The sequence below is a fragment of the Pelophylax lessonae genome (assembly GCF_965119305.1).
Source record: "Pelophylax lessonae genome assembly, chromosome: 11".
In the NCBI taxonomy this organism is placed as follows: domain Eukaryota; kingdom Metazoa; phylum Chordata; class Amphibia; order Anura; family Ranidae; genus Pelophylax; species Pelophylax lessonae.
Window position 1 is genome coordinate 69,570,589 of NC_138778.1, and position 13,646 is coordinate 69,584,234.

Genomic DNA, 13,646 nt, shown 5'->3' on the forward strand with positions numbered 1-13,646 from the left:
AAAAAAACTTGTGAGGGGGCACCCGGATTTGAACCAGGGACCTCTCGATCTGCAGTCGAATGCTCTACCACTGAGCTATACCCCCAGCTGATAGAAAATACTGCATCACCTACTCAACCAACCTTTACTAGCAGCACAATGTTCATATACCTTACATGTGACCAATTCTACATATAAGGGTTACATTGTATGTGAAGAGAAATGTTTGGTATAATCTTATCAGCTCTCCTCTGCCTATGAGGCCAACAACGCGCGCACTCCCACACCACCAAGAAACGCCCTGAGCAGAGGCGCGCTCCCGCTCTGTGCACGTTCTCGCGCCCCCGCCCCTCCTATGTTTGTCACGGACAGCGCGGCAAAGAGACAGCCAGAGACCGCTGAGGAGAGACTGCCGGAGAGTCCTGAGGAGAGAAGGGAGCTGGACGGGGTGTCAGAGACACTGTCAGCACTATTCCATTACTAAGCGAAGTCTCTTTATCTGCCATTATGAACCCGAGCTGTGCCCGCTGCGGCAAGATTGTCTACCCGACTGAGAAAGTCAACTGCCTGGACAAGGTAATTATCCGCCTCCCCGCCCAGTGTGCCTTGTAATACAGGTCACGTATGGGCACTCTGCACATTATATGGGCCCAGCAGAGGTATCATGGGTTCAATTACACGTGTTGTGCCCAGTCCTGTCTGCTCTGTATTACAGGCACAATTCAGGTGTGTGTCACTGTCACATTCTACACAATAAGCCGTGTATTTCTTACCTGCACAGTGGCTGTTGTGTGTATTGGGGTGTACAGTATACAGTCATTGTAGGCCATGGGTTGTATCCTATGATGACTGTACCATGACTCTTCCCTTCTCTAATCATGTCTATGGTATACTTCCCTTCTCTAATGATGTCTATGGTATGCTAAACCTCTCATCCGCTACACCGCATCTATTTTCACCATTCACAGCATTTCTATGAATTCTCCACATATTAGTCATACACAATACATACCAACAAAGTCAAGGGCATTGCTCCCAACCCATCCGCCTAACTCACATGAATGCCCATGTTGTAGATTATCTCTTCCAAAGGTCAAGCATAAACCCACAATTCTATATTCTTCTTCTTCTCCTCCTGCTGCTGGTATTTAGTTACCTGGAGGCCCTGCATCATTTATGTTCCCTGTTCTTCTATAGCCTGACACCTTCACATGGATCTGGAAGGCTGTTGCTCCTGCACATCACAGCTGTCCTGTCCATTCCAATCCTCCATATATTTATCAATATTTTCAAATCTTCCATTTGCTTATACAGTATAAATCCTCTTTATAAATATAGGTATTTTATATAACGCTGACAATATACATAGCGTGCGCATATATATATATATATATATATATATATATATATATATATATATATATATATATATATATATAAAATATCTCTCAGTATGAGGCACCTTTTCACCCGATCGTTTCCATTTTTCAGGCAGGCCCGATCGGGCCACCCATTCTCCTCTATGGGGAGGTGGATGGCTACTGACACCCGCCTGGCATCCGATAAGATCCGCTGAAAATAGACGGCTGGCGATACTTTCGCCATCCGTCTAGCGCAGGGATCCTCAAACTACGGCCCTCCAGCTGTTGCAGAACTACACATCCCATGAGGCATTGGAAAACCCTGACATTCACAGACATGACTAGGCATGATGAGAATTGTAGTTCCTGAACAACTGGAGGGCCATAGTTTGAAGACCCCTGGGACTCTAGCGGGTCAGATCGAATCAAAACGGACAGGCCCATAGAGGAGAGCAGGACTCTGACAGGTCAGTCTCGGCACAGTGAGCGGAGACGGGCCTGTCATCCGCCTGCTCAGCGGGGATCAGCGGAGCCCATCAAAACTGAACCGCACTATGTGAAAGGTGCTGTAGTATTTTAAAATCCTTCTCTTTAAAGAGGTTGTAAACTCGTTTGAGTTTTTTTTTTTTTTTTTACACCCTGCAAAAGAAAGACATAATGAGCTAGTATGCATCGCATATTAGCTCATTATGCAATACTTACCTCAGAACGAGCCCCCGCCGTGCTGCTCACTCACCTCTATGACGGGCGACATGTCTAGTCGCCCGTCTTCCGGGATCGCGGCATCCGGCCATCTGATTGGCCGGAGCCGCGGTGACGTCACTCCCGCGCACACGCGCTAGAGCCGACAGTCACGGCATGGGGCTCTGAAGGAACGGCACGATCGGCCGTTCCTTCAGAGCGCATGCGCCAGTGACGTCACTGGCGACATGTAAGGTAAATATCTCCTAAACGGTGCATGTTTAGGAGATATTTACAGTACCTATAGGTAAGCCTTATCATAGGCTTACCTATAGGTACAAGTTGTAGAGGAGGGTTTACTTCCTCTTTAATTATAAGGCCTCTTGAACACTGCAACCTACTGGTTACTGAGTTTTTTGGTTACAACCTATTGATTGTAATGTGCCTATACACACGGGCGCGTAAACAAGCGCCATGCATTCTTCAGTGGAAAAAATTGAAAAATCAACTTTTTTTGGTCAGTAATTTATGCCTTGTGCGTGCAAATTCCCATTTACATATTATGCAGGATAAGAAAGCGAGAATACATTTTTGCCAAAATGCGTGTAAATACATACAAATTAAAAAACAAAAAAAGTCTGAAAATGTAGATGCTCAAATAAGAGTATCATGGTGCAAGAGGCCTAAATTATATTTTCAAATCCTCTTTTTTATTTATAAATATTTTCTAATCCTTCTTTTTATTGAGAGCTGGTTCACACTGGGGCGACGCTACTTGCCAGGGCGACCTCATAGCTGCTCGCACCGTGACCTCGGAGCGGCCGGCACGGACTTCATAACATTGAAGTCTATGCAAGTCGCTCCGGGTCACCCCAAAGAAGCTCCGGACCCTTTTTCTAAGTCGGAGCGACTTGTGTCGCTCCTATTAGAACGAGTCCGCAGCTTCTCTATGGAAGGCGACCTACGGCGACCTGTCAGGCGACCAGGTGTGAACGGGGACTAAGGAGACACAACTTCGGGGGGGGGCGACCTGTGAAGTCGTGTGCACCGCTGTGCACCATGACGTCGGTGCGACTTGCAGGGACTTCACATAATGGAAGTCTATGCTAGTCGCTCCGAGGTCGCCCCAAAGTAGTACAGGACCCCTTTTCTAAGTCGGAGCGACTTGTGTCGCTCCTATTAGAACGGTTCCTGTACTACTCAATGGACCGCGACTGACCGCGACTTGTTAGGCTGACAAGTCGCCTGACAAATTGCGGCAGTGTGAAAGCTATATTTTCAAATCCTCCTTTTTAAAAATATACAATATTTTCTAATCCTCTTTTTTATTTATAAATCATATTTTCAAATCCTCCTTTTGATTTATAAATACTGTTTAGTGTGTAAGGCGAAGTTTACCCTAGCTTCAAAAGGAGTTTCAGCAACATTGTTGAAGCCCCATGTTTAGTGGTTGAAATTGCGTTGCAGCGCCCAGTGTTCACATGATTGCATTTGCGTTGCATCAAGTCAAAATGGATCCAACATATTGTGCGGCTGGCTTTTATCTTCCCCAAATGCCTGCATTCATCTCCATGTAAAATGCACCACAAACACCCCTATGGTGTTTACAGTGACATGCGTTTACAAAGCGTTACTAGCCCAATTGATCGTACAAGAATCCATGCAATAGAAAACCAACACATGGGAAGGCGTCTGGCGAGTGCTTTTTTAATGCGATGCAAACTTGTAAAAAACGCAAAAACATGTTTTAACACAAAACGTGCATTAATAGGCGCTTATTTTTCTTTGCAAATTTAAATGAGCCCTACTTGAATTATCAAAAAGTATGTTAAGTGCCACGGATCTGGTAAAGTTATAACAGCATTTGTGTTTTTTTTTTTATTTAGTATTCAAGCAAAGTTTTTGGTCTACTTTGCAAGAATAAACGTGATTGTTTTCAGCTGTTTGGCTTTGATAAATTGTCTAGAGCGGTTTGCTGTATGGAGTTCTCTTTTAGATGTATTTTTATGGTTCATATGGGCGGTTCACATTCCGAGTGCCTCATTGCAGTTAATAGGACTATGCATGATTGTTTTGCAGTTGCAACGTCTCTATCCCTTGCTTCTTCATGTGTAGTGCCCCCAGCCTGTGTGAATGATGGTTTCCTCCCTCCCCCTGCTAGCCGCCATGTATGCGGAAGTCCGTCCATCCTGGCATCATCTCCACAAATGCTAATTTTTCCCAGTGTTAACTCTTTCATTTCCTAAGCCACTGCCCCCACATCTCGGTGCTCTTAAATTCTTTACATTCCCCAAAGTACATAATGGTCAGGCTTTAGACAGTGTAACCAAACACAAGAAGGATTTGTATTACATTTTTGTCAGGCTATAAATCTAATCTATAATGTTGCTGTCATGTTTATGCCTTATGCATTTTACCATTGCCAGGTGTTGATTAGCCATGATTTATGTTTTTTGCAGGACGAGCTGTGCATGAATGGGTTAAAGCTGGCTGGCGTCATGTTTCATTTGAGAGCTGAAGAGTTGCGACATGTATGTGTGTTAGAGGGGTTAAGTAGACTCATAGACCCACCCTTGCTTAGCTTGACCCCTAGAGTTCACTTTCCCAGGGCTACAAAATCTTCCAGTAACATCCCCAGCCCCCTCCCTTCACTAAACATCTTTTTGTGACTAGCTTCCGTTCTGTTGAATAGAGTCTTGTGTGTTTCTCTAAATGCCTACATGTACTGAATGTATGTCAGTAAGTTTACATATTTGTTACTTTAGAGATTGTACCCGTTTTTTACATGTTGCAACATTGGACCTGTTGCACAAAGTTTCCAGTGTTGACTAAGCTTGGAGTTCTCCTGGGAGTCTTTTTGAAGAAAGTAAGCAGACTTTTAGGGGATATGAGTGTGTCATGGACCCCTGTTAGAATTCTGGTTTGTCTCAGCGCGGGCGACAAATTCTTGTACCAATTATGAAGCTGGATGGGCTAACCTGAAGGGGAAGCTAAGGCACTAGTTAGTAGTTACCCACCAGGTCCGCTCCTGTTTGTCAGCAGGCAGCGTGTGCTCCTTAGCCAATAGACAACCTAGTATTGGCTATAGAATCCACCCACCGTCTGCTGTCAACATTGAGGAGAAAATTGACCTGATAGGGTCACTAGTGTCTATCTTCCTCATCAAGCTCTGCCAGTGTGGCATCACTGGTTGCTAGGAGACTGTCAGCTGTGAAGTTGACTGCACAGTTGGGGAGAGGGTAGAAGCCGCAAACATGCTACTCCCCCTATACAACATGCAGAGATAAGTAGTCTGCCTGTGCCTGTCTCAGTACACCAACTAAAGCCCTGTACACACTCACAGATTGTTGGCCGTAAATTGTCGGCCAACGTCCGATCGGCCGATTGTAGGCTTGTTAGTATGATGCTTCCGACAACCGACTGCGACTTTTCGGCCGAAAAAAATCTGGTGTGCATGCTATAAAATTTTTGTTGGCCAACAACAGAACGGCCGATTGTTCCTCAGTCAGTACAGATTTCGGCAGACAAAAATCTGATGAGCAAGACTGGGCATGCTCAGAGAAGAAAAAACACAGGGAAAGTCAACCATCACATGACATCACTTCTGAAGTTGGTTTTTGTTGGCCAACAAAAGTCCAGTGCAAGTCTAGAGCACATTTCAACCAACAAACAACACTGGACAAAAGACGGCCGATCGGTCGGCCAACAATCTGTGCGTGTGTACGGGGCTTTAGGCTCCTTTAACACTTGTGCGACTTGTCCTGCGACTTGAGACTGCAAAATCGCATGACAAGTCGTACCCTATGATTTCCAATGTGTACCATTCATATATGTGCGACTTCAAAGTAGTCCCTGCACTACTTTTGGTCCGGTTTTGATGCGACTTGAGGCCTATAGACCTCAAGATTACACAGGCATCGCATGACTTTCAGGTCGTACAGGTGTAAAAGGGGCCTTAAAGTGCAAGTTCAAATTTTTTTTTTTTTTTAGCAAAAATGGAAAGGTTACCTAACACTTTACACCCTCCCCTGGTGCCCACTGTACTTGCCTTAGTGGGTGATGAGCTGTCATTGCCCATGTAGCTGGTAAAGCGGTCCAGGGACATGAAATCCCAGTTTTTCTCCCTCTTCTCTCTGCTGGATTTCCAGGACAGATCAGAGCAATTCTGATTAGTCAGCGATGGCACAAAACATCGCTTTGATCTGTTGCATTGTGTGAACATGGATTTCAAATCCCCAACCTTGCTGCACCCACTGTGTGGGCTGGACTCTTGACAGTTCATCACCCATGGAAGTACCATGGGGATTAGGGCATGGGGAGGGTGTAGAGTATTCACCCTTTTTGTTTATTTTTAGAAAAACTGAATGAACCTCTAAAAGTTAGTCCTAGTTACGTCCAATTTTCTTATCTAGGAACCGGAAGTATTTATGAATTTGGTGCATTAAAAGCGCAACTTTGAAAAAATGTCTCTGTTAAGAACTTTCTTTGCTGCATGTTAAGCTACTGAAAGCAGAGCTCCACCCAAAAGGGAAGGTGCGCTTTTTGCACTCCTCCCCACCCTCCTGTGCCACATTTAGCATGTCATTTTTTGGGGGGGGGGAGCGGGTACCTAGTTTTGACAGGTACCCACTCTCACTTTTGCTTAGTTCACCTAGGCCAGTGATGGCAAACCTTGGCACCCCTGATGTTTTGGAACTACATTTCCCATGATGCTCATGCACTCTGCGGTGTAGCTGAGGATCATGGGAAATGTAGTTCCAAAACATCTGGGGTGCCAAGGTTTGCCATCACTGACCTAGGCGATCTGAGGGGAAGTTCTCTCCCCCCCCCCCCCCCTCCCTCTGTGCAGTCTTTTGGGACATGTCATGGGTCCCAGAAGATTGCCCAACCATTGAGGAGACGCAGCGTGACTCACGCAGTGGGCACCCAGCTGTTAAGCCGCAAGCTATCGCAACCGGATGCCCACAGTTAAAATGCCCGCGCAGGGGAGAGAAGCGATGGTTCAGGGGACAACATTGCTGGATCGTGGGACAGGTGAGTGCGTGTTTATTAAAAGTCAGCAGCTAGGCTTTTTGTAGCTACTGACTTTTTAATAAACACAAAAACCACTGGACCTCCTCTTTAAATTCTTTAAATAGGTGGCAGGGATTTTTGAATGTGGTTCAAGCCATGGCTCAAAGCGCCAGAAAACTGTCATTAGGGATTTATGGCATTCCCCCATTGTGTTTTCAAGACAAGCAGCTACATGTGAGCTGAGAAAGATTAGCAGAGCAAGGAATGAAGTTTGTTTAGTAACTAACCAACACTCAACTTTGGTTTCCTCAGTCCTTTAAATTGCATCTTAAATTGCTATACCAGGGGTCCCAGAACTTTTTAAACAACGGGCCAGTTTGCTGTTCATCGCACTGTGAGGGCTGGTCTGTAGTCAGTAGAAGCAAAAAAAAAAAATGCCCCTAAGTAAGTTGGGTTTGTGGACAGTGGAATTAAAAAAAGAAATGTATGCCAATGAGGTTAAACATGCCCCTTCATCAGTAACTAGGGGCAAAAAACGACTGCATCAGAGTACTAAAAGAGCCCACTACTCATTGCTGTCAGTGGAAGCAATAAAAGACCCCGAAACTCTGTGTTCAGCAGCTGCAAATCTGTGCAGGCCGCTCACCTGGTATGCAACTGAAAATGTCTTCACTGGCCTTCTCAATTCAGAAGCTATAGCACAGCAACCAGTGGACTGGGAACTGGCTCACAAGGCCGTAGTTCAAAACAGCTGATCTAGACCAGGGGTCGCTAACCGCTGCTCTGTGAAAGGGGCCTGATCTATGGCCTGTAAGGATTTGAGCACAGGTATATCTTATTTATGCTCAGAACCGGCCTTACACCATTCACATGGGAACAGCGAGCTGCTGGAGCACTTTACCACTCTTGCAGCTGGCTGTGGCAGGGAGCAGTGTGGTGAGTGACTGTACATTGTCATGATGGTGCACTGAGCTAAAATGCAGCAGGTCGTCCTTTTAGTGCATCCATATGCTGCAGCGCAGTGTGAATGGGACACATAGGAAATAATTATTTCCTGTATGTCCTTGCAGTAACGTGTTTTACAACGCAGTGAAATGTCTGTCATTGCACACTGTGTAAATTAGCCCTACGGCGGCTTGCATTAACATAACACACCTGTGTCAGCAGAGACGGTGGATTTTTGCAGGGGGTCAGGTTCCAGGTGGATCAATGACCGGCAGGCTCTGCAAGAGGAAGGATTGTATTTCAGATCGGTAAGCCCCTCATTTTTACCACTCCCATTCCTTTACTGAATAGCAGCAGCAAGTGATAAGTACTGATCACTGCTGTGTCTGCTCATGACAGAAGCAATAGTAAACATCAGTCATGTGTTGTGAATGACTAGTGCTCTGTATAGGACTTCTCTGTTCATGAGGAAGCACTGTCCTTCAGAGAGAAAGAGCTTGAGGACTTTGTGACCTCAATCTTTCTCTATCCTCAAAGGGGAAATCAAAAGTGTTTGCATACAGCTAGGGGCAGCAGTCTGTGCAAATCAATAACCGGTTGACAGATGCTGTGGCTGTACAGATGTAACCACACATCTGAACTTGTGTACAGGAATAGATGAGCCAATTTGGAAGCAAACTTCTGTACTTGGTTAAAAATTGAGCACCTAGACTGGCAGTGAAAGGGTTAGTTAATTACCTGGTGACTCAATTTCCAAGACCCCTTTTTTTTTTTTTTTCTTTTTTTTTTAGAACCGCGCAGGATAATAGTTCTGCGAACCTGGAACAGGAAACCTAAAAGACTAGAAGAAAAAACTAGTCACCACAGTAAGTCCCTTGTCACACCGGTGCAACTTGTCATGTGATTTGATAGTTTCAAAACACATAAGTCGCACCCTATTGTCTGCAATGGAAGTGGTCAAATCTGTGCAACTCCATTAGGCTTCTTTCACACGGCCGCTCCGGATTTCTAATCCGCTGCAGGACTTTTTTTTTTTTTTTCACGGAGCGAATGACATTTGTGTCATCCGCTCCGTGTGCCCGCATATCATCCCATCCGTTTGCGGATGAATGATATGCGGACATAATGTATGTCTATGGCATTACATTATTACATTACTATTGCGGATGTCAGCGGATGACACCGCTGACATCCGATTTTCCTTCCTTTCCGTTTTTTGAACGGATGAAAAAATAGGGTTCTGTTCCGTTCCAAAAAACGGAACAGAACTGAAAGGATGGTATTCCGCTGACATCCGCAGTGCCATTGACCTGCATTATGTCCGCAAATCATCCGCAAAAAAATAGGATGATTTGCGGACAAGCGGAGCGGCCGCGTGAAAGAGCCCTAAGAGTTGCCCTAATTTTGAAGTATTTCCTGCTCTGCTTTTTGCAAGTCCAGGTGTGACTTACACAGACATCTGTGCATGAAGTCGCACTGATATCTTCCAAGTCGCATTGACATGTGGCTTTGAAATCGTGCGACTTTAACCACTTAAGCCCCAGCCCTATTTCGGACACTTTTTGTTTACAAGTTAAAATCAGTATTTTTTCCTAGAAAACTACTATATTAGAATATATATTTAGCAAAGACTCTGGAGAATAAAATGTCGGTCATTGCAATATTTTTTTTGTCACCCGGTATTTGCGCAGCAGTCTTTAAAACGCCATTTTTTTTTTTGGGAAAAATTACGAAAAATCACATTTCACTGCATTTAAAAAATACTAAACAGTAAAGTTAGCCCATTTTTTTTTTTTTGTATATTGTGATGTCACGCCGAGTAAATGGATATCTAACATGTTACGGTTTAAAATTGCGCACACCCGTGGAATGGCGACAAACTATGGTCAATAGAAATCTCAATAGGTGACGCTTTAAAATTTTTTAACGGTTACCAGAGAGTTAGAGTGTAGCTCTTTTTTTTTTTTATTGCTCACGCTCTGGCGATTGCGGCGATACCTCACATATGTGGTTTGAACAGTGATTACATTTGCGGCTCGACTTCCGTATACGTTTTCTTTAGTGCGCGAGCGAACGATGACGGGGGTGGCTAAAATGTTTTTTTTCCTATTTATTTTTTTTTTTTTTACTTTATTCAGGTTTTTAAAAAAAAATAAAAAATCTGATCACTTTTATTGCTGTCACAAGCAATGTAAACATCCCTTGTGACACAAATATGCAGTGACAGGTACTCTTTATGGAGGGATCGAGGGTCTAAAAGACCCTAGACCCCTCCACTACACTTCCATGTATGCAAAACGCCGAAAACTGCATTTTTGCATACAGTCGTTTTTTTAAATCTGCCGCCTTTTGCTGCAGAATAACCCTGAAAGTGACGTCATGGACGCCGCCTCTGGGTTACGTCATCAGAGACCCGATTGAAGCCGCTTCCGGCTTAGATCGGGACTCCTTCCAGCCGGGGGATGGGAGGCCCGGGCAAAGTCGCGGCAGGAGGGGGGGGGGGGACGTCCCCTCCCGCTCACCCGGGTAATGATCGAGTGGCTCCCGAGCCGCATCGGTCGTTGCAGACGGAAAGCTCTAAACCACAGTACAGGGATGATGCTAGAGACATCACCCCGGTATAACACCGCAAGGTTTGCCGACGTAGCCCTACTTCACTTTGCGGTAAGTGGTTAAAGTCTGATTTAGTGTGACAGACTCATTGGCAAGAACCAAAGGAACAAATTAACATCAAGTATACACTATATTACAAAAAATGTTGGGACGCCTGCCTTTACACACACCTGCACTTTAATGGCATCCCAGTCTTAGTCTGTAGAGTTCAGTATTGAGTTGGCCCACCTGTTGCAGCTATAACAGCTTTTAACTCTTCTGGGAAGGCTGTCTACAAGGTTTAGGAGTGTGTCTATGGGAATATTTGACCATTCTTCCAGAAGTGCTTTTGTGAGGTCATGCACTGATGTGGATGAGAAGTCCTGGCTCGCAGTCTCCACTCTAATTCATCCCAAAGGTGTTCTATCGGGTTGTCAGTCCAGTCAAGTTCCTCCACCCAAACTCTCTTATCCATGTCTTTATGGACCTTATATTTTTAGGCACGATGGGAGATTCCATTTCTTCTCTGCCTTGCACTATCCCTGGATATGAAATGGCCCTTCAAGCTTACAGTAAGTACTAAGTTAGATGATTTTTAAAATTCCACAGGAAAAACCTAAGATTTTTGGGCTTTTCAAAGTGTACAGGGGATCCAGTCGCCTGAGATATTCTTGTAAATAGGGATGCACCGATCTGATATTGGGATAAGATATCGGCGCCGATACTGCCAAAATAGCTGGATCGGTAAAATGAACCGATCCACGGGCCGATCTGGTTTTGCTAAGTCCCGGCTCAGCCATCCCTTACTTGCATGGAGCCGCTACTTCCTGTATAGATCCGGCTCACAGGCGGAGTGATATCAGATGCACTCCGCCTGTGAATAGATGAGCCATATACAGGAAGCAGTGGTATGGCTCTGTACTGCAGCCGCATGCATATTGTGTATGTGTGTAGTTCCGAATCGGTATCGGCAGATACACAATGCCAGGTATCGGGACTACAAAAGTCAGATCTGTGAACCCCTACTTGTAAACTTGACTAAATGACACGTAAAAGATTTGGGGGCCACATGTGTATGGCAGATAAAAAAAAAATAAATAAATAAAAGTGGATCTCAAAGAAAAGCTTCCAAATTCCAGTTATTAAAGTGATTGTAAAGGTTTGTTGTTTTTTGTGCAAAATAATAAACATGTTCCACCTTACCTGCTCTGTGCAAGCAGCCCCGATCCTCCTCTTCTAGGGTCTCCCCTGGGTCACTCCTGGCTCCTCCTCTTCATTGGATGCCCCACATGATTTGATGAGATGATTTCCATGGGGGCATCGGTGCGGGCATGCTTACGAGTCCATTGTGTCCATTGACACAGACATCAGGACTCTGCTTCCCTCCCTGGCTCCGGTGTCACTGGATTTGAGCCAATGGCTCCTGCTGCTATCAGTCTATCCAATGAGGACCCGAGACAGCGGCTGGAGCTGCTGGGCTTATGCTTGTTGCTGGTACGATCAGGTTCAGGTAAGAATAAGGGGGGGGGGGGGGTCAGCTGCAGCACCAAAGGTTTTTCACATTAATAGAATGCATCAACGTGAAACTTCGAGACTTTACAACTCCTTTAACGCTACTCTGAGAGTAACCCCAGTGCGTAAAAGAGTGAGGGCTTGCTAGATTCCAGTGAACTTCACCAAGGAGAGGTTAGCATGCCTTTTTACTCAACAAAATTTATAAACGCAACACTTATTTGTTTTTGGACACATTTTTCATGAGCTGAACTCAAAGATCTAAGCCTTTTATCTATGTACATAAAAGACCTATTTCTCTCAAATATTGTTCACAAATCTGTTAGTGAGCACTCCTCCTCTACTGAGATAATCCATCCACCTCACAGGTGTGGCATATCAAGATGCTGATTAGACAGCATGATTACCGCACAGGTGTGCCTTAGGCTGGCCACAATACAAGGCCACTCTAAAATGTGCAGTTTTACTGTACGGGGGAGGGGTCCGAAAATCAGTCAGTATTGCGTGTGACCACCATTTGTCTCACGCAGTGCAACACATCTCCTTCGCATAGAGTTGATCGGGTTGTTGATTGTGGCCTGTGGAATGTTGGTCCACTCCTCTTCAATGGCTGTGCAAAGTTGCTGGATATTGGCAGGACCATGAACACACTGTTGTATATGCTGATCCAGAGCATCCCAAAAATGCTCAATGGGTGACCTTTCCCATGAGTATGCTGGCCATGCAAGAACTGGGATGTTTTCAACTTCCAGGAATTATGTACAGATCCTTGCAACATGGGGTCGTGCACTATCATGCTGCCACATGAGGCGATGGTCGTGGTAGAATGGAACAACAATGGGCCTCAGGATTTGTCACCGTATCTGCATTCAAAATGCCATCAATAAAATGCACCCGTGTTCATTGTCCAGAACATATGCCTGCCCATACAATAACCCCACCATGGGCCACTCGATCCACAACATTGACATCAGCAAACTGCTCACCCACACAATGCCATACACGCTTTCTGCCATCTGCCCTGTACAGTGAAAACCAGGATTCATAAGTGAAGAGAACACCTCTCCTCCAAAGTGCCAGACGCCATTGAATGTGAGCATTTGTCGAAACCCTGATGAGGACGACGAGCATGCAGATGAGCTTCCCTGAGACGGTTTCTGACAGTTTGCACAGAAATTCTTTGGTTATGCAAACAGATTGTTGCAGCAGCTGTTCAGGTGGCTGGTCTCTGATGATCTTGGAGGTGAAGATTCTGGATGTGGAGGTCCTGGGCTGGTGTGGTTACACGTGATCTGCTGTTGTGAGACCGGTTGGATCTACTGCCAAATTCTCTGAAACCCCTTTGGAGACGGCTTATGGTAGAGAAATGAACATTCAATTCACAGGCAACAGCTCTGGTGGACATTCCTGCAGTCAGCATGCCAATTGCACGCTCTCTCAAAACTTGTGGCATTGTGCTGTGTGATAAAACTGCACATTTTAGAGTGGCCTTTTATTGTGGCCAGCCTAAGGCACACCTGCACAATAATCATGCTGTCTAATGAGCATCTTGATATGCCACAC

The 13,646-nt window shown here is 45.1% G+C and overlaps 1 protein-coding gene across 1 annotated transcript in view; it reads left to right on the forward strand.

The window, feature by feature from the left end:
* The first annotated feature begins 313 nt into the window (after positions 1-313).
* Positions 314-13,646, forward strand: part of LASP1 (LIM and SH3 protein 1) — a 159,098-nt gene continuing 145,765 nt past the window's right edge. The window contains exon 1 of the mRNA XM_082272074.1: positions 314-555. Coding sequence (XP_082128200.1) covers positions 487-555 — 69 coding nt within the window. The 5' untranslated portion in view covers positions 314-486. The remainder of the gene's footprint in view (positions 556-13,646) is intronic.